The following is a 26,053-nucleotide window of genomic DNA, read 5'->3' as shown; positions in this document are numbered from 1 at the left end:
CATTATGTGCCTGAAGCAGCTAATGTGTTCCTACCACCATGATTTCAGGCAAACTAGCTTAGCATTTCACTGGAAGTGGCAAACTATAGTCTGTGTTTGCTCTGCAAATGAGACTCAAAGTGAAGAGATGCAGGATCCTCTAGCTCTTCCCATGTGGAAAGGAGAAATGTATGCAGAGTATAAACTCTGAATGGACTAGGCCAGCTGTGGGGAAACTTTGGTCCTCCAGATGTTGCTGAACTACAGCTGCTGTCATTTCTGGCCATTGGCCATGCTTTCTGGGCCTGATGGGAGCTGGAGTTCAGCAACATATGAAAGGTCAACGGTTCCCCACATCTGGAGTAGGATATACTGGATTCTTGCAACCACAGTGCACCACACACAGTTGTTTCCAGAAATAGATTAGAAGGAATGGGATTGGGTAGATCAATGAGATACTACGGTGCTCAATTAAACGTTATGCACAGATCAGTTTTTGTTCATACTGAGACAGGCCAAAGGACTTGCATAAGAACTCAAGATTCTTACTAGAACAAGTTTGCTTCCTGGGAATTAACATGTGAATGGGCACTTTATATGAAATAGGGGGTTGAATGTGGCATAAAGCTAGATTGATGCGGATCTCAATCGAGTAGTCACCTGTGGACTTCCCCCTTCACTGCTTCTCTTAGTTGCTACTCCACAAGATGAACAAGACTCCTCTACAGCACCAGGAGGCAAACAAGTTAACTGTGTAAACAAGTTAACTGGAGACTGTCTGCACAAACACCATACCACCTCCTGGAGCCACACAAACCAAGAATGCTGTGCTGGCCATTTGTTTCTGAATAAACTAAGTGAGGGGTTGTAGGAGAGGGGTTGGGCGGGGCGTACTGTTTTGTTTTTGTTCCTATTCCTGTTTTTATAATATATTTTGTGTTGTTGTTTTTTTGCTGTGAACTGCCCCGAGATCTACGGAGGATGAAAAGTGGTATACAAATTTAATAAATAATAATTTTAATTCATGAATTTAAATAGGTCTACTCTGAATAAAACTTGGTTCAAAACTGCCCAGTGAAAAGTAGTCACTTGGGCTTGAAAGCTCAGCTATGGCCCAAAAGAGCTGTTGCCAAATTTTTGAGCACAAAGACCTCTTTTCAATCTCAAAAAAATTCACAGATCCCAACATACTAACTGTTGTAATTTTAGGCTCCATTAATTGGAAATACATATAATGACAAAAAACTATTATGAACTCAATAATGCTTTTAAATGAGTTGCTGAAGTCAAAGAAGGTAGCAAAAATTCATTCATTTATTTCTCCAATATACCTATCAATCAACAAAGCAAACAATTCAAAAAGTTATTGAATATAAAATGTATTCATAAATATAAATTCATTTATTTATTTCCCCAGTATATGCACTGATTGATGCAATTAATCAATTCAAAAAGGCATGAAATATAACTGTATTTATAATTATAAATTCATTCATTTACATACCCAGTATACCCAATGACCAACAACCCAACTAATCCAATTGAACTAAATACAAATGTATTTATTTCCAAGGGAACTCAACTGAAGTAATCCCCAAAATAATTAAAATGAAGACATTCGTTGTTATTAATGTAATATATTCCTACACATAGAATCAGGGCTATCAATTGTATACTTCAATGAAATCCCTGTACATAAAGCTATTTACATAGACAATTAATTTAATTCTATTTTATTTATATTTAGTATTTGTATTTTTTCCTTTTTCATAAGCCTGCACGCTTGAGCAGCAAAAGTAACATGGAATGAGAGCCCCTAAAAATCTGCCCCCAAAACGACCTAAGCCAGAAAAAAGCCAGAAACACCCCCCTCAATAACCTGCATGCAAAGGATTTATCCTAATAAAGCACCAGAAATAATCTCCAATAATGCTAAAACTAAGGAACTCAAGCGCAATAAGTAATTAGGAGGCCAGAAATTCTTCCAACGATCCACAGAGCTGCCTAAACTCAAATTAAGGGCCTTCCAGCTGCTGTGCCATGTATTCTACCTTCCACCAATAAGTCCTACACGTAGTGCAATATAAGAGACCAGAAAACCACAGATGCAACACACCTCTGCAGACAAAGCAGCAAAGCAGGGAAGGCAGGCTCTTCTAAGTACACCTCACACCACACCAGCAAAGAAAAACAAGGCAGGCACAGGCCAAAGCCTCCCTTATTTCCAATGATCAGAAGCTCCTCAATGTTAATGCAGCTCCCCTGGAGATGCAACTGTGAAAATGAAGAATGTGGAGGAATAAATCAAGTGCTAGTTGGAGAAACATTGCTTGAAGACACTTTGAGAAAACGCCATGCTTGGCCCGCACCTCCGCCAAGGAGTCCACATGCCACAGGCTCTGAACCACAAGTCTAAAGGACATCTAAGCTTAACGAAGTATAATACACACATCAGACTGAAAAGCGCAAGCCCCCAGAGGATGCTCACCCAGCCATTATAAAGTTCAATGAGAAAAGTTCGTGTTACTGGAGGAAGAGGCAAGGAAAGGTAGCTTAGTTTAAAGCTGGTCCTTACATTCTGTTTCTAGAAGGAAAGCAGTGGACCATGGGAGCACGAGAATAGTCCTTGCCTTGAAGCAGCACATAATATATGGCTTCATTCAATAGTCCATATGACAAAACACTTGCCAGTACAGTCTCTAGTTTCAAGAGCAATGGGTTTAGCGTTCACAGCGAACTTGCCAAGTAGCTGGATTTTTTTACTTTAGGACATCATAATTCATTGTCTTTCCATCATTCTAGTGTATGCTGTATTAGGAGTCCTTAATTATTATGGTTTCCTGTTAATCAGGAATAGGGAGTCCAATACGGAGTTCAAGGAATTCTGATAGCTATGGTCTTCCAAATGCTATTGGACTTCAACTCCCATCATTCCTGAACATTGGGTATGGAGGTTGAAGCTGATGGAAGCTGGGAGTGCAACCTGTAAAAGGCCCCCAGGTAGCCATCTCTGCTACAAATTGTTAGAGTAGTTAAACATGCATGTGGGATCAAGTCAGGCTGGATAGCTCAGTTGGTTAGAGTATGGTGCTGATAACACCAAGCTTACATATTCCTGCATTACAGGGGATTGATCCTCAGGGTCCCTTCCAACTCTACAATTGCATGATTTTATGTGCAGACTTCTCAAAACATGCAATCAACATTTGTTCTCCCACTAGATGAGAGAGTAACAAGGCAATGAGATATCTTGACATGAGCACTTCTGCTACCATAAGAGCATCAAGACGGGTTGAGTTATAGTACAAATAAGTGACACCAGAGATCTTGGACTGGTACATTGGAAGCTACTTATACCAAACTAAGTCAGGCCATAGGTCCATCTAGCTCAATATTGTCAACACTGGCAGGCAGAAGCTCCCCAGTGTTTCAGTCAAGGAATATTCCCAACCCTACCTGGGCACACCAGCAATTGACCCTGGAACCTCTATTCACAAAACATTGTGCTCTACTACTGAGCTACAGTTCTTCTTCAAAGTATCTTGAACCTCTTCTGCCCTTGAGGAGGGGTCAAGACATCAGTCTGGATTACTCATACTGAGGCAAAGAAATGTCTGGGGAAATCCGGACATATGACAACCCATGTCAGAAGTGTAGATTTTGGCAAATTCCATTTAAAATAGCGCAACAAAAATACTGTATTTTTCGCTCTATAAGACGCACCAGACCACAAGACACACCTAGTTTTTGGAGGAGGAAAACAAGAAAAAAAATATTCTGAATCTCAGAAGCCAGAACAGCAAGAGGGATCGCTGCGCAGTGAAAGCAGCAATCCCTCTTGCTGTTCTGGCTTCTGGGATAGCTGCGCAGCCTGCATTCGCTCCATAAGACGCACACATTCCCCCTTACTTTTTAGGAGGGAAAAAGTGAGTCTTATAGAGCAAAAAATACGGTAATTGCTCAAAGTAGCACTCCAAATAAATTCAACACTCTACCAGCAGAGGTCTTGCCAAGCCATGGTAATTTGGATAGTACTATGCCACATTAGCCTTTAAATAAATACTTCATAGACACAACAGAGCAGAATATCGGCTAGGCCAGGTGTGGGGAACCTGCGGCGCTCCAGGTGTTTCTGAACTACAACTCCCATAATCTCTAGCCATTGACCATGATTGAAATGCTGGGTTCTGAAACACGGGGAGGGCAAATTTTCCCCACACCTGACCTAGGTAGGTTAAAACCACTATTCCAGAAGACCACCACAAGGAGACAGGCTGAGAAAGATACATGCCACATGTAGATATGGAGAACATTCAGATTCAATGTGGAGATGTACCTACATACGTGACACATGCAAAGATGTGGAGGTTGCTATCTTGTTCAAAAGGAACACATTCACCTTTCTATATTTACAGTAGAATACCATGCATTTTTATAGTACGGTACTTTAAAGCGATAAAAGTACTTCTTATACCTTCTCAATAATATTCACAGCAACCCTGTGCAGTAGGTCACTACAATCATCTTCCTATTGCAGAAAAGGTAGCAGGCCAAGGCTGCTTGTTTAAAGTCATCTACTGAGTTCATGGTGAGATTTGAATCTGATATTTCCTGGTTCGCCGCTCAATCTCTTAGCCACTGCAGCAGCTCTGTGGAACCAATCTCTGTACCTTATAACTCCTTGAGATAGATGTCTTTCCCTCTGGGTTACTGAAAAAAAGCTCTCCTCCCCAAACAGCACGAACACTGCCACCATCTCACCATTTTGATTGCCATGGGAGCCTAGGAACCCCACACACTAACCAGTAGCCACTAGCATTCTGTCTACTGCTCAAGAGGAGTGTCTGATTCTTGCAAGCTTTGACAGGTTGCAGCATTCTTCTTAATGCCCCAGAGGTTGCAGGCTTATTTATTTTAGTTACATTCAAAAGAGAAAAGGGGGAAAAGGAAGGCTATGTTTCAGGAAATCATGGCTGAAGAGAAAAGGTTGCAGAGACCGGTCAGGCTAAATCCTAAATCTGGCAAGTCAATAAAGCCCTACTGGTTAATCAAATACTGGATTATTCTAAAACCATTTCTGCAAGCATGAAGGGAAAGAGGAGCAGTGGGAATTATATAGGATTTCAGCTACTGAGAGCACATTATTTATGAGAAGGCATAGCTGTGCTTAGTGCTACCTTTCAGTCAATTGTCCTAGGAAAAAGTCAAACCGCCAGAGACCAAAAGCGTGTGGGAAGGATCTTCTCTGCCACTTAGAAAAGTATCCACTACGGATGCTGCATCCAGCTGAACATTTTGGAACCCGTACAATAAAGAGACGCAAAATTTACAGAAGAGGGCCTGTGTTCATACCATATAGAACTCATACCAAACTTTCACTTAGCCAGCACTTTAGAATGAAATAAAAAAACAACAACCCAGTGTTTAATGAAGAGCCTCACTATTTTACACTCGAGTACACAGGTGGCTTCTAAGGCCTAGAAAGCAGCTGTTTGACCTTCCTGAGATCAGCAGGAAGCAAATCCCTGCTCATTTCAGGGCTGGGCACTTTGATCGTGGGGGGACACCACCTAATCTTTAACAGCAAACACACCACATTGGCATCATTTCCTGGGCCACGTGTCCCCCTAGAGCCTTCTCTCCTTAGCCTAGAAGCAGCACCAGGCAAGCACAGTCGCCAAAGAAACCAACTCTGCAGCTAAACCACCCTGGGCCCCATTCATCTCTGAGGCCACAGCAAAAGCAGATGCCTGCCAAGCTGGATCCTCCTCCTCTCTCCTCCCTGCCCCCAAGTGCTGACTTTAAAAGCTGTTCATAAATACATGTTTTTAATCCAGACAGAGCTACAGATAGGCTCGTCATTCAAAGCATTCTTTCCCCAATCACAATGCCCACAGCAGGCTAAGCAGCACTGAAATTACTCAACAAACAGTGTCCAGGCTAGCTCTTCTCATAGGCTGCTGAACCCTCAACGGCGTTCTCCCTTGCACGGTTTTTGGAAAGGACATTTCAAGGTTTTCCCTCCTTTCTACTTCTGTTTGTTTCCACTATGCAGAGAATTGCTATCGCCTTCAAATTATTTAAAAAAAGATCCAAACACATCTTTCCGTTAAGCAAAAACCAAATGTTCTGCAGCTATGAGGCCTAGAAGCCTGCCTTGAAAGAGACCCAAATCAAGATTGTTTTGTCTGGCTGCATCACCTTCACAACCCCCAAAATTTGATCTACACATTACAAAGAATGATGTGACAGACTGGGGCAGAATTCTAGACTGTACCATCTTAGATTGTAAACGAAGGGGGATGGGAAAAAAGGGAGAATTTTAGTACTCTGCACAGTAAAACAACAGCAACACTGCACATAGAAATCTAACGTATCAGAGAGATATGCTCGGGATAGTCTTCTTGACAGGCAGGTCATGGAGAAAACTTGATGGAAGGGGAAGCACTCAAAAATATTCTCCCTGCACCACACAATGGTACAGTCCAGAATACTGCAAAAAAAAAAAAAAAAAGTGGCTCCGAATCTTGATGGTTTCCTGCATGGCTGAAGTATGCTACAAACAGAGAATACATTGGGAAACTGCAAATTAAAGAGGGAGGATCAGCAAGTGAGTGGCAAGGCAGTTCACAAGGGAAAGCCCCTTGCTTCCCGCCCCCCATAACATATGGGTCAACTGCCTACTTATACTAGACATCAAGCTATCAGGACACACAAGATGGGGGCAGGGGAGGATGAAAGAGCCAGGAGCAGTGAAGCTCTAGGGAAGCAACCACCTTTTCTTCTTGCTCACAGCCAATCACAACTGTGTTTGCTATCAGGCAGCCCCTTAACTCCCTCTATCTCGTTTCAATGCATGAAAAAGCAGTGTGCTGGCCTTTGCGAGAGGTTCGGATCAAGAGCAATTGCAGTGAAGGGGGAAAGCGCAGAAACACAAGCGGAGAGAAATCAGGAAAAATCATTTTTCCACATGGGGACTGTACACGAAAGCACAATTCGCAAGGCGAGAGAATGAATAAACAAGAATGAGCCTTCCAAACAATGCAGCCTATACTAAAAAGCGCGTCTTCTGTCCATTTAATTAGTGGGAGGTCAGCGAGAATGTCAAGCTTTGCCATCGAGTTCTTCTGTTCAGGAGGAGGAAATTAGACTTTTAAATTAAGGTGCTTTTGGCCTTTTCAATAGGATTCATACAGGGGAAAGAATGGTTCACCATGCCTTTGCTCCTCCAACGGTTGCACTAAATGGTATAGATCAACCCAGGGTCAGACTGACACAGCACCAAAATTTATCACTGCCAAAGGTATTTTCTATAGGCTTCCAGAGCTGTGCGTAGATCTGTAGGTCTAGACAGCAAAAGGGAGCCAGTGTTATTCCAGGGGGAAGGCCAAATTGTCACCTTGTCAAATAGTGCCTAGCATATCTTTGAGCGCTACGCAAATGTTAAGTGATGGCAGTAGACGACCACTCTCTGCTTTGCACTCCATTCAAGCATGGCTTGATGAGAATGGGCACACAAAGTGAAAGCCACAAGCTACAATCCCCATCCTCCCCATCTACCCACAAGGTCACTTGAGGGTGCTCACTTTTACTCCCATATGCTCTCCCTCTCCCACAGATGGTATAATGATGAAGGGATAAGTTTAAAAAAAGAGTGCATATAGACGGATAGATATAGACAGATAGATATGGATATACATATATACATACACACCCACACCCCTCATAGGCCTAACTTACATGGATAAACTATATTGCATAGCACTGCCAAATTCAGAAGCCGCCTCGTCTGCCAACTCCTGCCACATGCAACCACCCTTGACCTGTCCGTGCATCTTATTTGTTTCATGAAACTCCCTGCATCCATAGTTACAAACCTTCCCTTCCTAGCATGCACTGAAGCCTGGCTATTTTGCTTAGTGACTCAATAATAATAATAATAAAAACCCTGTGAGGGTGGGGTAAGTGAAGGCTAGTTATCTAAAATGAAACCATACAAAAAGGCTGTGACAACTAAAAAGGCGGGAAGAAACAGTGCAACCCCCGGGAAATGCAAAATCTATTTTCAGACGAGGTCAGAATTCCCAGGGCACTTACATCCTTATAGCATACTAAGACCCTGGTTGCAATGTCACCAGTATCTGCAGTAGTTAAAAAGAGACCACAATCTCTCAGATTCCTATGAAGCAGTCCTTCCTGCTATCTCATAAATTTAATTTCCTGCCTCCCTAAATTTCCATGAAAACAAAAACCCAGCTTAAAGAATTTAGAAGCTGTCCAGACCAATCAGTCAGGGAGGGAGGGGGCGGAGAAGAGAGGAGGGAGGAGGAGGAGGACTTGGTGGTTGATGGCAGATTTGCAGAGATCACCCAAGGCCTAATAAGTCATTGCAATTTTTTTTACAGCATTTGGTCAGCATTCCCAGTAGAGAGAAATCTCAGAATACAACAGCACTCCTTTGGCAAGGCAAGCAGGGGAACATCAAGGGTGCTGCAGGCCAAGGGACGTGAGAGCAGCAGCAGGGCTGGGCCTCTCTCAGGGAGGGAGAGGCAGGACTGGAATAGCTTCTGCTGCTGCGTTGGGGAAGAGGGAAGAGAAAGCCTGCAGCTTAACATTTAAAGTGACAGGCATAGCAGCAAAGGGAGCTGGGAAAGCAGATGGCAGCACGTTTACAGGCCAGCCGGAGGAAACTTATGCTCCTACCGCCCATGCAAGATTATAATCATGAGTGCAAGTATGTTAACTCACAAAAAAGAGGGTGGGGGAAGAAAAACAAAGACAGGGAAGGCTGGGGAAGAGGAAGATCACCCTGTCAAGATTATGCCTATGCGGAGAACATGACACCGCCATCTATGCTTTAAGGGGTTTTTAAGTACCACCCTTCAAGTACAGTGGCTGGGCTTCAGGAGCCCCTTAGAGACAGTCTCTGGTTAAGGATTCTGTTTTCTCTCTCGCTGCTTGGCTGCCCTATAGTTTGGGTGGAGCTGGACTAACTCTGCATTTTTAAAACACCAAAAGTGAAAGAGGACTCTTTTTCAGCAAGATAATGCACTGCTGCCAGAACTCCTCAAGCACAAAAGACCACCTGAGTTATCCTGCCGCCAGAAGTGGTGGTAGGGCTTGCAGTGGTCAGTTGCTCCAAGGTGAGAGAACAGGATGTTTGCAGCGAATTTGCTAACTCCTGCTCTGCCCAGATAGGCAAAACATGCCAGGCCTGCTCATGCTGAGGTTTCTGGCTGCCTCTCTCTCTCCCCTCTCTCCCTTCCTTGCTACTTATTTGCAATGCTGAAGTATTCAGTTCAAGATCTCTCCCCAAAGATGGCTCTTTTTGACATGCTTTGCTCACAAAAATGCATTTCTGTCTGGTAGACCCGTTGCCCCCCCTCCCCATGTTAATTTCACATCCCTTTCATTCAGTGTGAAGGAAAGCGCTTTGTCTCCTACAGAACAGATACATCAAGGTATATAGGGCATTTCAGAGTCAGAAGCATCTTTCCTGCATGTTACCCACAGCAGAACTGATACAGCAAGACCATTTTCCTTCTATGAGGCAAATACTAAGCTTTCATAAAAGCTTTGGTGTACAAAATGCTTACACTGCCAGACACAAGTGATAAACCTGAGAAGGGGAAGGGATTTCATGCACAGAATATTTTTTTTACTTTTAAAAGACAACTTACAAATATTATGGCTTTAGAGGCAGAGTAGGAAACCTTTGCCTCTCCTCTTCTCCCTGGTGTTGCTGAACTTTCAACTCCCATCAGCCTCTGCAAGATTCACCAATTACCAGGGACGATGGGAGTTGTAGTTTAGTAATATCTGGGAGGGCCAAATGTTCCACATACCTGTTTTAAAGTTATGTGTTTCCCTGCGATGCAGGGATGAGGAACAATTTTCTAGCCAAAGACTGCATTCCCTTGTGGTGAAACTTTGGGTGGGCTGCATGCAGGTGATAGGGAGAGCCAGAGACAAGAGTGGACAAAGCAATGCATGTGAGAGCAGACTACATTCCAGCCATGCAAAAGGCAGGAACACACATTATCTATTTATCTTCCACTATCAAAGACACATTCAGAGTAAGCAAGGCAAAAGCACAGAGAGGGGCAATAAGCAGGGCTAGCAGGGGGTGTGGTCTAAAGAGTCCTTAAGGCAATATTCCGCCTCCCCTTGGCCTGAGGCTCCCTTCCCCTCTTTTAAAGGACCAAGTTCAAGAGGAACTACATGTGGCTAAAGAATGGCATTTTAAATGGTGCCTATGCCATATCATTAAGTCTACTGCATTTGCTGTAAAAGTATAGGCACACATAAAGAGAACGGGGAATTTTAAAAGATGTGTTTATTTCATGCTGTAGTCGTTCAGATCACTTTTTAAAGCATTGAGAAAAGTCTTTCTTTTTTAAAAAAACAACAAAACAAAACATTTCAATGGCTGCAAATTCGCAAAATGAAAACTAAACCGGTTCAGTGCTGCAAATCATTGTAGGCAACTTCAAGGGCTGACTTTTAAAGAAACACATATCTTGAGCTGTGTACACACTCTACATTTAAAGCACCTTGCTTCCCCTCCCCTAAAAAGAAAGGAAGTAAGAATTCTGGAAATTGTAGTTTACCCATAGCAGAGCTACAATTCTAAGCACCCTGAACAAACTACAGCTCCCAGAATTCTCGGGGGCAGGGACTGTGCTTTAAATTCATGGTGTGCATGCAGCCTCAGCACAATTCTTCAGCAAGCAAAATACGCAGTAAAGATGTAGCTCCCTTAGCACTACGAATGCAAGGCATCAAGAAGGAAATGGCTCAAAGATGAAGAAATAATTTTTTGAAAGACAACAGAAGCCAAGCCACAAGCAAACTGTGCAGACTTCAATGTTGATCCCCCAAGCCAAGGCTCCTCCCACCCCTCATTCATTACTTCCTGTTTTAACTGCAAACTAAAGCTTGATTTGTGTCCAAATTGGCAAACTATGGTTTGTGATTACTTCAAACCAGGAGCTTCCAAAGCAGGCAACTGCCCAAAAGCAGTCAGTATCTCTTAGGACATGATACAAAGGTTCCATGCTTAGCCCAAAAGGTATAAAGGACCCGGGACTAAAGGTCAGAAACACTGGACCCTATAAGCTAATGGAAATGGCTGCAGACTTCCCACGTTGGCCCAATCCAACACCAGAAGTCAAGGTTGGGTGTATTCCACAACCGTAAAGTTCCAGTGGTGCTGATGAAAACTTTTGATTCTGATGCCTTGGAATTTTAAATATTTTCCATAGCCCTGTTTAGGGCAGTCAGTAGCTTTTAGCAGCAAGAAACATTCATTCTTAATAGTTCTGACATGGTTGGGGGAGGTATTGTTCTAGCAAATTGGTTTCTTCATTAGTGTCTCCTGGAGGGCCATATTCACAATTAAGATTTATTTGTTTTGCAATGAGATAGACTACTGTACCAAGCCCTTACAAGAGTTCAGCTCCTCTGCAAGTTGAACTCTTAGTGGCAAAGAAGCTGAACTCTTGTGAGGTTTGGTTCAGCACAAAAATTATCTTAATTGTGAATCATGGCAGTTGATACACTGCTGAAGTTTTTTTGTTTTTGCTAATGATGCACCTTAGGATGGTGCCTGCAACAAATGCAATTTAATTAACAGATTTATCCATGGTGAACTTAAAAGCCACAATAAGCAATCAGAGTCAAAAGCAACAGAAACATGCAATAAGAAGAAGAAGAAGAAGAAGAGGAGGAAGCAGAAGTGTTAGTCTCCTGCAGCAAAAACAACAAAAAGTCTTGTGGCACCTTAAAGACTAGCAAATGTATTATGGCATAAGCTTTTGTGGACAGAAGCCCACTTCGTCAGCTGAAATCTTAGTTGGCAGGTATATGAAGGAGAAAACGGAACGGCAATGAGAAACAAAGTTATAGGCAGTAATAATTAGAGCTTAAATGTATGTTAAATAAGCACATCTACAAAAACAGACTGGTGACATTGTTGAGATGAATGTATTAACACCTGTAGTGGGGTAGCGAACCATTCACAAGAAACAATCACGGATAACGTGGATATCTTGGCATCATAAGCGAAATAACATTTTGTAGTTTGATAAAAATCCTTTGCCTCAATTTAACCCACCAGTGATGACACTGAACATCCAAATTAGCAGTGAAATGGAGATCCCCTCTGCTTGCATTTTCAGCAACAGGCCAAAATAGGTTATAGGCCTTTTCTACAGGAGTTAACTCCCAGCAACCAGAAATAGTCCAGAAGTCTGATCTTTCCAGAAGGCCTAAGAACAGAACTGGGCAGCAGTCAGATTCTTTTTTAGAGTCCTGTACCCCTGCTTAGAATATTTCTACTCTCCAGGATAAACTAGAATTGTGGAAACTGAAAAGCAAAGATGAAGTCCAAATTTATCTGATCACAACCTTTTTGAGAGGGTAAAATGGGAGAGGAAGTTGCAATCCCACTACAATATCCACATTATAGGTGCAAGCTATTCCTATGCATTTTGCTCAATGTCAACAGTATGTAAAGTTATTGCACAACTTTTCTATTGTTTGGGAAAATTGCCCATACTAGTCTGTATGTAAGAGGCCTGCCCCCAGGCAAAGACAACACAGTTTCTCGTAAAGGGAAGGCAGGAATTTGACGTGTTGAAATTATACCTGTGTATCAAACAAACAAAACTCAGAGTTCTGTTTATGAGCAGAGAGGGTGCAAGAGGGTGCATACTTAAAATATGCATGCTTGTTTTTCACCTTGTTTAGGGTTGACACAAGTACCACCTCCTGGTATTTCACTATCAGCTCTGCTACTTCCTAGGAGGACAACCCACTGCAGTTTTATCATGATTCTGCCACTAACTAACTTTATAAAAAATTATTCTGGTTGTCACCATTTCTCTTGATGCCCAGAAGCCACCAACAAAAAGGAAAATAACTGCAGGGAATTAGAAAAAAAACTGTTTCACATTGGGGATAGCTCAGTTGGCAGGGCATGAGACACTCAATCTCAGGAATGTGGGTTTGAGCCCCACATTGGGTAAAAGGATTCCTGTATTGCAGAGGGTTGGACTAGATGACCCTCCTGGTCCCTTCCAATTCTACAATTCTATGACAATCTTGTTTGCACCATCTACACACCACCGCTTGCTTTGGTAAAGTGTGAAAGGAAGGTGCAGGCTTCCAGACACGTATGGACAGACACGGGAAATACCATCTCCCAGTGTGCTTGGAGAACACATCTGCCCTGAGCATACCCAGGCCAAGCAACCTGTGAATTCTCCTGCACAGACGCTGCCACTGTGCCAGCCTCTTCAAGCCCCTCCTGGTCCTTGGATACAGCAAGGAAGGGGATGTGGGGACTATCTCTCTCAGGAACAGTCTCTTCCTATGCTTCCTGCACCTCCTCAGACTCTTCCCCTTGCTACAGCCCTGGCTCCTGCTTCACGGGTGGGCACAAAACCCCATAAATCGCTGACCCCTTCCCCTGGATGAGCTCAGGAGAGAGCATCCCTATGACTGCAACACAGCTTTGCAATTACCTGACAGCATCTCCCTTACACACTTCACGTACTTACTGCAGCACACATAAATGCTACATGAAGCAGCCCCTAACTGAAGCACAATAAACATCCCTCAATTTTCTAGGCACATTGGAAGCTGCGAAATACAGAGACAGACCCCTGGCCTGCCTGGCTCAGCATCTTCTGCACCAGGGGAGCTTTGGGCAAGACCAGAAGCCCAGTGGGTGGAGCAACAGAGGCAGCTCATCTCTACAGTTCACAACATTCCAGCTGCACGAAAGTCAAAAAGTTTCTACATGCCCCTCCCTCCATCCAAGCAAGGCACATCACAAGAATTCTAAGACACATTCCAGCAAGTACTTGAAGGGGGCACAGAGCAGGGCTGGTCAGGTGTGAGGCAACTAGAGAGGCGTGTGGAGGGTCACTTTCGATCCCTGGGGCTAAAGTTGCCACCCTGGTGTACCCTGACTGACTGGGAGCAGCTCTTCAAGGTTTCAAACAGGGAACATTCTCAACACTCCCCAGAGAGGCCAAGGATTGAAACTAGGACCCTCTGCACGCCCGGTGGATGCTATGGCTCTCCCTAAATGTTTGGAACAGGGCAGTCCATATTTATTTTTTGCAGAACTGTAAAGTACAGTGGACACTCGGGCTGCGAACGTGATCCGTGCAGGATACACGTTCACAACCCGCAGCGTTCGCAACCCACAGCGGCGCGTCTGTGCATGCATGGGTTGAGATTCAGCGCTTCTGTGCATGCGTGATCCCCGAAACCCGGAAGTAACCCATTCCGGAACTTCCGGGTTTTGGTAGGTCCATAACCCGAAAAAACACAACCTGAAGTGTCTGTAAACCGAGGTATGACTATACTGCAAGCATCTTGACACAGCAACCCCCCAATCTGGTTGGTCCCCGTGAATACACAGTGCTGGGCTAGCTTGCACCTTTGACCTGATCCAGCAGGCTCTCCTTAGGTTCTCATTCATTTAAAAAAAGACAAACGGGCTCACAAGGCTTGACTAAAGGCTCAGCAGTATATATATGCACCCTTTAACATACCGTACTTTTCGCACCATTACACTCAGTTTTTTTCGTCTAAAAGGTAAAGGGAAATGTGTGTGCGTGTTATGGAGCGAATGCAGGCAGGAGGAACCGCTCTTGCTGGCTGTTCGGCAGCCTCTCTTCCTCCGCTTGGCTGGCTGAGAAGCCGGCAACAGCTGAGCAACAGCTGAGTGTCGGGAGACAGCCTCTCTTCCTCCTGCCTGCCTGCTCTATGGCTTTTTGGCGAGGTGGGAGAAGGGAGGCAGCTCGGAAGCCAGCAAGAGCTGCACGCAGTGTGTAAAAGCCAAGGTGGGGAAAGGGAGACAGCCTCTCTTTCTCCTGTCTGCCTCCTCTATGGCTTTTTGGCGAGGTGGGCGCTCGGAAGCCAGCAAGAGCTGCACGCAGCGTGTAAAAGCCAAGGTGGGGAAAGGGAGACAGCCTCTCTTTCTCCTGTCTGCCTCCTCTATGGCTTTTTGGCGAGGTGGGCGCTCGGAAGCCAGCAAGAGCTGCACGCAGCGTGTAAAAGCCAAGGTGGGGAAAGGGAGACAGCCTCTCTTTCTCCTGTCTGCCTCCTCTATGGCTTTTTGGCGAGGTGGGCGCTCGGAAGCCAGCAAGAGCTGCACGCAGCGTGTAAAAGCCAAGGTGGGGAAAGGGAGACAGCCTCTCTTTCTCAGTGTCTGCCTGCTCTATGGCTCTCCCTTACACAAATGTAAGCGGCTCTTACTCTGCTTTCTTTACAATGAGCCAGAAGGAGGGACAAAGAGGCATCCCCTTCCGTCCCTCCCCCAGCACCTCACCGGTAAATTCAAACAAAGCCGCTTACAAGGCTCCTGTCCCTGAGTCTCCTCCTCCTCTTTTTGCTCCCGTTCGAGGCAAGGCAGCTCCACAAATGTGAGTTCCCCCTCTCTCTTCCTTCCCTCCCTCTTCCAACTTCAAAAAATATTGGGGGGACAGCCAGGTAAGCCCCACTCACATACCACAATGGGGGATGGGGGATGACTCCCTCAAATATTTAATGGGGGGGGGTGAAGGCATCTAGGCCCATAGGAGTTGGCTGCTTTGCCTAGGACAAATGTGAGCTCTCCATCTCTCTTCCCTCCCTCCCTCCTTCTTCCAACTTCAATAAAATATTGGGGGGGCAGGTCACAGACTGCAATGATCTCAAGACAAAGTGCATGCACACTGGTACCTTATATGAATGGCAATGCCCATCAGCATGGGGGGATGATGACTTTAATGGGGGGGTGAAGGCACCTAGGCCTATAGGAGTTGGCTGCTTTGCCTAGGACAAGTGTGAGCTCCCCCCCCCCTCTTCCTTCATCACTGTATTGGAGATGTCATACATTACTGACAGTTCCTTCATTCACGTGGTTACAAAACACGGATCCACATGGATCCTCAGGATTTTTGCACTGGGTCACCCCAAATTCACCATCAGATCACATAGCATGTCCATGGCTACAGCATGCACCAAAAAAATCAAGCACCCACTGTTGCCTGGGGCCGCAGTGGTGCAAAAACGTGGTTACAAAGTACGGATCCATGTGGATCCTCAGGATTTTTGCATTGGGCTACCCCAAACTCACCGTCAGATCACATGTCTGTGGCCACAGCATGAACCACAAAAATCATACATCCACTGTTTCGTTTAGAATATTTTTTTTCTTGTTTTCCTCCTCTAAAAACTATGTGCGTGTTATGGTTGGGAGCGTGTTATAGAGCGAAAAATACGGTACCTGGCAACTATCCAGGAGTTTGGATTTGCATTTCTCCTCCCACCACCAGCTAAGTGTCTTCCATCTGCTGCTGTACATGCCACTTCTTTACCCAAAATTAAGCCATTAAAATAGTCCTCCAGTATTGGCAGAAACAGGGTGCATCTTCTGGAGTGTTTCTGCCAATACTGGAGGACCACTCATGAATTCCATTGTTTAAAGGTCAAACATTCGTTATTAATCTTTGCCCTAGACCCTTGTCTAGATCTTAGCTGCCTTTTCCTAAAGCAGGACGGGAGAACCTGCCAACCGCCAAACATTGCTAGTCTCCCAACATCCATCATCCACAGCCACAATGGCTGCTGCTCAGAGATTATGGGAGCTGCTGGACTACAGCTCCCCATACCTCTCCTAATGCTAGTTCACAGTTTAGGGGGCCCTTGTACCAGTGTGCCTCATTTCACTTCTGAACATTAGGTCCATGGGGGGAGCCCCTGAAGTGGAAAATGGCCTGGAAAGGAAAGCGGAAGGGGCAGAATAAAGTTCATACTTGCGACAACGACCGCGAGAGTTCTGATAGCACAAGGATGGAAGACTGAAGAAATCCCAACTAAAGAATTATGGCAAGAAAAATTGAGGGATTATGCAGAACTGGCAAAATTGACTCATAAGCTACGGGACAAGGATAACTGTGACTTTAAGGATGAATGGGAACCTTTCACAAAGTATTTGAAGACGCAACAAAGCGAACTGGACTCCTTGGCAGGTTTTGAATAAACATCCACAATTTTTTTTTTACTGATAATAATTAGCTAAACAGTTGGAGGATCTATACAACTCTGTAACATGCAGAAAATAGCATTATTGGAGAAACCAAAGACTGGAACTGAGGGAAGTCGGGGGTGGGGTGGGGGGATGGGTTTTGTGGGGGGAGGGGGGAGGGAAAATGGGGAGGGAATAAGGATATGTTTTTGGAAAATATATTTTGTTATAACTTTGAATAAATTTTTTTTTTAAAAGTTCATACTAAAACTGGGTTATAATATAAATAATATAATATAATATAATACAATATAATATAATAATGCCTCCTTCTCATAGGACAGGATGCTTTTTTCTATTTTTTTCTTTTTTTAAAAAAAAGCATGATAGAGATTGCTTAATATGCACAATGAAATCTGTGCAGCCTAAAATCACATGGCTGCCCAAAAAAATAAAAGAGGTTTCCAGGGAAATTGCCACATAGGAGCATATAGGAACGGGATTTTTATTTTTCAAAAAGGAGGTGTGCGTGTGTGTGTTTGAGTGACACACACACACACACACAGAGGGAGAGAGAGCACGCACTTTTTTGCAGAGCAGTAGAACAACAGTCAGGAGGAGGAACATCTCCGCATGCTAGTCAAAGGCGGCCATGAGAGATACAGTGGCAAGGCTGATGCTTCTTTAATGAAGTACTAACCTTCAAGCAAGGAAACTGGGAATGAAACAGCACTCAAGGCAGGAAGAGGTGCAGACTGCATCAGATACTGGCAGCTATATCACCAACAACACACATGGTGCTTTACGAAGAAACCGCCTAAGCAAGAGATGCCAGTCCCTGCCCCCACTTCATTTACAGCTGAAATTTCAACAGTAGAGGAAAACAAAGGAAGGGCAGGGGGAAAGGGACACTCTTGAAAAGGAATGTGCAAGAGTGACTACGTATACTTTGGCTCCATTCAGACGCATTTTATGTGAAAAGACAACTGGGATGGGCATACCTCTAAGCTAGCAGTGCTCTTTCACGGAGCAGCAGAGTGATGTAGCAGCTCAGTTCTTTCAGAGCTTAAGCAAATATTCTATTCAGATATTATTGCATGGGAAGCCTCAACTTTAAAAACCTCATTACTTTCAGTGAGAAGTGGCAAACACAAGCTCAGGGGTGGTTAAAAAGAGCTATAGGAGACAAGTGAGCCTTCGTGCATTAAGGCGCTTACCACCCAAAAGGTGGTAGGTTTGGCAGAGCCAAGAGAAGCACACAAGCTACACTGTACAATGGGCAGGCGCTTTGCCAGCAGAAGAGAGAACAGAACCCAGATCTGCCCATCCCAACACAACAAGGACACAGAGTTCAGCCGCTGTAGCTGGTCCAGGCCATCCCTGCTTATTCAGGCAAATCCCCAGCGGAGATTCTGGAAGCAATTTTGCGCAACCTGAGCAGAATGCGGCCCAACTACTAAAAGCAGGGAGAGACTAAAAGGAGACTGGCCGTAGCTTCCACATTAAAAAGCCTTCAGCAAAAGAAAGAAACCCCAAACAGAAACTTCTAGCAGAAAGATGGGTGTGGACCCAGCTAAAAAATTCCTAAAAATTGACTCATTAAGAACAAGCTCTCTCTAAACTGAATTGCCACTGGGATTTGCCAGTCTCAATTCACCAGTCACGTCATCACTAGGCCTCTCCCAGATCTGGGGAAAAAAGGCATCTTTTCTGCTTAACCCAGCATTCCTCCCTCTTCTCCCTCATGGGTGCCTATTAATAGAAAGAAAGGAGGGGGAAGGGAGAAACCAGCCCTTTGAGCTTCCTAGCAGCCTAGCTAGATCTTCCTTCTTCCTGTGTGGGCGTGGTAGAGCCGCTGGCACCTCCAACGAGATCTTTTGGCTTCCCAAAAAGAAAACGGGGGGGTGGGTGGGGAGAAAACAGCCTTCCTGTTCAAGCTCACAGGCTCCTCTTTCTGCCCCGAAAATCCCCACAAGGACCTGGCTGTCCAATTGGAAAATAATGAGATAGCAAATTTTATTTACAACTCCTCTCTCTCTTCCTCCACTCCGCTTTTTAATGGCTAAATCGTGAGTCATTTTGGCACTGTTAGAATACACAGGAAGTTGTCCCTGTTTTACAGGCACCACTGTTCATTTGTTGTTAAATATTTATCCTACACAACGATGCCTGAAGAGAAGCTGAGGGCCTGTTTGTGCCGCTTTGATGTTTCAAGGCAACAGGATCGGGTCAGAAAGAAGAGGCAGGGGCCTAAGCGGAGAGGAACAAGGGGGGGAAAGGCCTAGGCAGCCAGGCTTGGGGAAGAAGCTGCCTCAGACACCTGCCTGCCTGTTTGACTTATGCCACATATTCAGGCTCACATGCTTGAAGTAAATCTGAAGTAACCTGCTGTAAAATCTCCCTCCCTACTTCCAAGGTCTCCTTCACCAATGCAGATTAGAACCATAAGCATGTGTAAATGGAAGTGGTGTGTGTGTGTGTGTTATGGATGAAATCTATTATTTTAACAGTCTTCAGTCACCTTTTTCCACTATTAGCCAGGCCACGCTGCTGCAACTACATTAAATGACCCTGAGGATGCATCCCTCAGTCAACCTTCATGGATCCTTATGGAGATATTCTGTCCCAATCCCCCAATTTCTGCATGTGCAATACCAACCAATAATGCCATTATCTCAGGTTTCAACTTAATATCCAAAAGCCACAGATATTTGAATTACAAATATCTCCTTTGCCATTCCACACACACACCCCACCCTCGCTGCCCCAAACTCCGTTCCACTGATGGGACATAATGCTACCCTGAACCTGCTGGGCATTGAGGCAGCCATGCCAATGAAACTCCCTTTCTCCTAACCCTAAAGAATAGCTTGTCACTGGGATAAGCCTTCCCATCTGGATGGTTCAGAAAGGAGAAATGGCCTCCCACCTCTCCCCTCCAGAGCATGAAGCCAAGGCAATGATGAGAGAGGGACGGAGGTCATATGGAATTTTCCCCCTTCTCAGCAGCTTGGCCCAGAAAGGACAGGGAAGGGAGGGAGGAAGATGGAGAGTTGACATTGACAAGCCTTACAATAGGAGAGCTGCATTGTAATCAAGGCCTGGCTCCCAACCCCTGGGAGAAAAAGCTGCCCGAAACCAGATTTCAGAGCACTCAGCCACCCAGTCCATTGGATTTCCCCTCTGCTCCATTCTTGTGGGAGAGAAGCAGAGGGGTTGGGCCTGTCGAAAAGGTTCCCAGGGCAAGCCAGAGAGCAAAGGGAGGCTTATTTAATTAAAAAAAAGGGGGGGGGAGAAAGCAATGTGGGGGCAGGAGTTGCCAAGCATCATTTGCAGAATTATCTACAGGGAGAACCCTTTTATACCTGCTAATAGGCCTGTGCTTATCTCTTAACTATATACAAATGACCTGCAGCTTTAGCAGATTTCCTCCTATTCTCCCAATTGTTTGCAGAGCAGTTAGAAGATTTGAAGGTCCTATTGTTTTCACAGGGTGACAAACAACCTCAGAGACCACCACCACACACCCCATCCCCCCACTATTGTTTGAATGGCCACATTCAAATTGAAAGCACCACACACACACACACACACACACACACACAGCCCGCTTTACCCACTTCCCTTCCCCCATCACATCCTGTTCAGTGAGGGTCTATTTCCCTTGATGCATTTCTAATGAGGCCTGAAAAGATCATGTCAGCTTTTGTTTACTTCCTCGTTTTCAGCACATCTAAGATGTCAGCACAAGCACTGGTAAAGGTGGAGAAAGACTGCACACACCAACCCACAGAAAACCCTTATTGGCACCGATGGGAAAATATTTTCTGTAGGCCTTGCAAAAAAATAAATAAAAAATAAACAGAAATAGAAAGGTCACCTTTAGACAGAATGGCTCCTTATTGCAAAAGGCAACATTTGAGTAGAAGAGGCAGCCTTTCTTATTAAGGATAAAACTGTTCCTGGCAGAACTAGAGGTTAAAAAGAGCTGCTGGGCCAATATTGATCCAGTTGATGTGCAATCGAGAAAACTGGAGGGGAGGGGGACACACGGTTTCATTGCACCACCAGTTATTGTTTACCTTGTCTCAACAGTGCCTTCTTCGGCCTCTGATCAGGCCTGGCAGATCTAATGGGTTTGGGTGTGGGGGGTTGGTCTTTTATAAACTGGATACCCTCTGCGGCAGAGAATTTACTTTTTGAGCTTCTCTTGCATGGCACCACACACTCTGCTAGTACCTTCCAGACCAAAACCAGCAATAACATGGAGGCAATTTTCCACACTTACCCTGATCTCATTGCGCCGGATCTCCACGTCACACACCGAATGCCCTTGGTGTGCCCCACTGTAGTAGCAACAAAACTGGCAAACCGCAACCTGCTCAGCCTCGCAGTGGTACAACCGGTAGGCATTGTGCTGGGGGCAACTCCAGGCCCTGACGTCATCCGCCTCCACCAGGAGGTGCCCACGTGCTGTGGAGGGCTGCTGCAGGTGTGTCTGAACATGAGACTGGCAGCAGGGAGCTTCGCACCTCAGGCAGATCTTCTGGGCAGGCAAAGGTGGCCCACGCCGGCAGAAGACACAGTGCAAGATGGAAGGAGTCTTTTCCAGGTTGAGAGAGTTGAACTTCTCCACAATGTTGGTCAGCTTTAAGTTCTTCTCAAGGTTGGGCTTTTGGTTGTAGGCCTGATTACATTCAGGACAACGCACAAGCCCTGTCTCTTTGGCCCATGCCTCTCCTATGCATCCTCTACAGAAGTTGTGCTTACAAGGAAGCTGGACAGGTTCCACAAAGACATGCAGGCAAATGGGGCATATAAGTTCTTCTTCAAAACAGTTCTTCCAGTTTTCAGCCATGTCTCACACCAACAGATTTTTATTTTCAGCAATCTCTCTTTAAAAAGTCAGTTTTTGGTCTACTAACGCAGATGGTGATGAGTTTCCACTTTTGCAACAGAAAGGCCACTAAGTTGCTAATGAACAAAAAAATAAAATAAAATTGAGAATTATCTCCTAAGATTCCAGGTAAAACAACACACACAGACACACACCGGAAAACCCAGCAGCACGATCCAATAGGTACAATTAAGTTAACCACAAAAGCTTGCAAGGTTTAAAATCAAACAATCTTTAACTCAAAGTTTTAACTTTTGATTCTAAAAAGCAAAAGCAAAGAACTTACCGAGAACTGAAAAAATTCCATACAAAATCCAGAATGGAGTCCAAATGCCATATAAACCTTCTAAGTTAAACACTGCCAAATTATTGTGTCTTTCTGCCCAAGATTTGATATTTTAAAAGAACTTGTCTCTCTCCTGACCAAACTCAAAAGAATCGCTTTTCAAATTATTTGTCCTCCCATCAAAGAGTTCAGAATGCAAGTCTTTAATTAAACCACAAAAAAGTTGGGAGATACAATCCAAACGCAAGACCAGCTAACTTCTAACGCAGCTGAATGGTGCAAAATATATATATATTCTTCATTGGCTTTGGAAGAGTGCAATCTCAGTAGGAAGACGGGTCAATCATTCGGATGAAATTCCAGCCCAGAGCCAAAGGGACCCTCCCATCCTTAGCTCCTTTCACAAATAGGAATGAAGAGAAGAGGGGGAGGACAACCCAGGAGGGTGGAAACCACTGAAGACAAATTCAACCCAGAGAATCAACCTGCTCACAATACCTCGTGGGATTTCTGCCTTCTTAAAATCTGCCTCGATTTTTATTTTAGCAAGACTGAAATGGAAACAATCCTCCCCCACTTCCAAAAACCCTTGGTCTTTTGGAAAGTGATGGGTTGCTCTTGCTGGAAGGAAAACAAGTATGCCTTGATCAAACTGAATAGGAATTTCTCAACTGCTAATGAAGAGCCCAGCCCCCGCCTCTTCCCCTTTGCTTCTCTGTTTTCCTTCTGACATGAAAGCTATTTCTCCTTTTGGAACCAGCCTGCAAAAAAAAAAAAAAAGGAGGGGGGAGGAGAGAGAGGAGAGGAGAGGAGAGGAGAGACAGCAGCAGCTTAAAGGGAACTGCTGAAATGTACAATTCCAAGAGGACACAGTCAGTCCTCAGCCATTTTGAGCTGATTTTTTTTAATTGGTAGATTTTTAAATTTTATTTTAGAAAGTAGAAACAAACCTGTTAAAAAAAAGCACACGAGGGGGGGGGTAGAAGGGGTGGATGGCACCACCCTGCAAAGTGTGCGCCTGATTGGGGGGGGAGAGAAGAGAGGGAGGGAAGGGGAGGGTTTTAAATTGAGTTTATACAGCCGCAGCTGCTGTGCCTTTTAGCTTTTATCATCAGATCAAAAAAAACCCCTACATACTCCTCACAACCACCTCCAGCCATCTTGGGTCTCCCCCCATCTTTTAAATAAAATTCTATTTTAAAAACTGTGTGTGCGTGTGTGATTTATAAATATATATATATATATACTGTATATATCTATATATACACACAAACACATACACACAGGCACGCACCTCTATCTTCCGCACCTCTTTCTAATGCTCTCTCAGTCACAAACAACAAGAATTAACTAGCAGACCAGTGGATCAGACGATCTTTCACCTTTGCCACATGCAAGAGAAACAAACAACATAGAATAGAGCCACGATTTCAACCCGAGAGAAAAAGACCCCACGAAAATTAAAGGGGGGGGGGAGGGTGTCGGATGCAGAGGAGAGGTATCTTATTGCCACGCTATCACGCAGAACGAAAGCAGGGAATAATATAGACGTTCCGGATCACGTAAACTGGGCGATAGGGGTGGAAAATAGGTTTATATGTCTGATTATTCAGATTCAATACACCCCCAACCGGGGGAAAAACAAAACCCTATATAGATTTTTTTTATTAAAAAAAAACCTTTTCCTGATGCAAGGCGCAGGATGGGGGAGCTAAGCGAAGAGCTCTCTTTCCCCAGCATACATACAGCCCATTTAAAAAAAAACCTATTAGCCCCTTCCCCTCAAGGTTTGCAAAATAATGCGAGAACGAGCCGGGGTGAGAGAGAGAGAAAGAGAGAGAGGGAGAAAGAGAGCGGATGGCACAATAAAAATTAATCGAGGTCTTTTGCGTAGATCGACGGGGTGGCAATCAAGGTGAAGGGGGGTTGCCTATAGGAATAGGTAGCGATGCCGCCACCGCCGCCGCCTCTTCCTCTCCTCTTCTTCTCCCAGGGGCGGTGAAAGCGCATTAGGGTCGGTGTGAAAGGGGGGAGAGGGGTGGGGGTGGGGTGGGGGGGTATGAAGGAACTCAAGGGCGGAAGGATGACTAAAGATCAAGGGCGCATCGCAGGATTTCCCCTTCTCCTCTCCCCCCCCCCCCGCCCTCCCCAGCTCGGCTTTAAAGGAGCAGCGGCTCAACCCGATCCCGGCTTCGCGTCGCCCGAGCAGCAGGGCCCCTTTAACCGATCAATAAGCCGATCGATCGATCAATCGGTTCCGATAAATCACGAAACGCGAAGTCCTCCAGAGGAGCAAGGACAAAAAAAGGGGGGGGAGGGAGGAAAAGAAGGAAGGAGAGAATGGGGAGTCCAATCCGGAGGGAGCCGCTGCCTCCGTCCCGGGCCTCGCCTCGCCTCGCTCCCCTCCCCTCCGCCGGGTCTGCGCGCAGCCCAGCCCTGCCTAGCCCCAGCCGCCGCAGCCACCGCCAGCCCCTCGCTGCCCGGCTCGGTCGACTCTCAGCGGCTACCGCCGCGGCGCTGCTCAACCCCTTCTCCGGGGCCTCACGTGACCCGCCACAATTTGATACATTAAACACAGCGCGTCCGGCCTCCCTTAAAGGGGCGACGGCGGCAGAGGGGCCCCCGAAGCAGGCCTCTCGCTCGGGGCCCCCTCGGTCGTACTTACTCGCGAGCCGGGAGCCACTAGGAGCGCCTCCGCCCTGTCGGAGGGGAGCCAGCCATTGCTGAGCTTCCCCTGCTCCGCTTGCCAGATGTCGGGGGGGGTGAGTCACAGTGGGTCACACTACACACACGCCGGGAAGGGGGGGTAGGAAACGTGGCCAGGTGTACCTATCTAATAAGCACAGGACCTGCTTTCTCACAATGCGTACCGCATGCATATGTATAGAACATATTACCGGCGGCGTACCGCACTGGGTACACCTACCAGCTGCCTTGCCGAGGGCGACCGGGGCTCGGTGAAGTGAAGCGACAGACGGGAAAGAGAAGACCTTGTGCACCACGAGGGGACGGGGAAGCGGGCTGCTGCCGAATCAGGCCCTTGGTCCATCCATTCCAGCATTTGCACGGAGGAGGAGCACCTCCTCCGAGGTTTCAGGCAGCAAGGCCTTTCCTTGGCTTAGCGGGAGATGGCAGGGATCAAACCAGGGGTTTCTGCGCGCAGAGCACGTGCGCTACCACGGAACTGCAACCCTTCCCCAATATCCGAAACGGGACTGCTGACAGGTGCAGCAAGATGGGAGCAGGATGGATCTAAGCATATTATTATTATTATTATTATTATTATTATTATTAATTATTATTATTATGTCTTTGCAAGCAACAAGAAAACCATCCTCTGCATGTAGCAATGAAAGTTGGAGGTCCCCTAAGTGCATCGATTGTTTATTAAATTCCGCAGACGTATCCTAGCCCCTGCTTAATTTGGCCTGTAGAATATATCATCTTTTATGAGAGGCTCCTATTATTTAGTGTCAGCCTAGTGCCAGGTGCTGTACAGGTCTTAATGATGTGATCCCAATGCCCAGATGATTTACGCTCTGTCTGAGCTAAAGAATGCCTGACAGGAGCTGCGAAGAAGCTGGAGTAGCTGACATGTAGTGCCAAGAGATTAATAGATACAGATTTGGCATAGATGGAGAATAAATGGACTGTAGGTGTTTTCCAGGTGAGTAGGAAATTAACATTTTGAAAGGAAAGCTTCCCCCAAAAAATTCAATGAAGCATCTTGGAAGCTTCAGACTGGGAACACAATTTATTTAGAGAAGTTAAGTTAGGATGGTTGTCACCCATGCCGCGCATACACACATTCCACTGTACTAAAGTCTCTAGTTAGAGGTTTTGTAGATATTTGTAAGTCTTCCAA

At 45.4% G+C, this 26,053-nt stretch overlaps 1 protein-coding gene across 3 annotated transcripts in view; it reads right to left on the bottom strand.

Moving 5' to 3' along the window:
- Window positions 1-24,941, bottom strand: part of TRIM8 (tripartite motif containing 8) — a 69,784-nt gene extending 44,843 nt beyond the window's left edge. Inside the window, exons 1-2 of one of the 3 annotated variants that reach the window (XM_083616439.1) lie at window positions 24,854-24,941; window positions 21,294-21,979 (exon numbers count right to left, since the gene is read on the bottom strand). In XM_083616439.1, coding sequence (XP_083472565.1) covers window positions 21,294-21,863 — 570 coding nt within the window. In that variant the 5' untranslated portion in view covers window positions 21,864-21,979; window positions 24,854-24,941. Of the gene's footprint in view, window positions 1-21,293; window positions 21,980-22,188; window positions 24,716-24,853 lie in introns of those variants that run through there. The other 2 variants (XM_083616440.1, XM_083616438.1) reach the window with 2 other exon arrangements.
- Window positions 24,942-26,053: the final 1,112 nt, after the last annotated feature.

The sequence above is a fragment of the Podarcis filfolensis genome (genome assembly GCF_964270895.1).
Source record: "Podarcis filfolensis genome assembly, chromosome: 5".
Taxonomy (NCBI): Eukaryota; Metazoa; Chordata; class Lepidosauria; order Squamata; family Lacertidae; genus Podarcis; species Podarcis filfolensis.
Note: the sequence above shows the minus strand (reverse complement) of the source record. Positions and strands in the feature narration are given on the sequence as shown.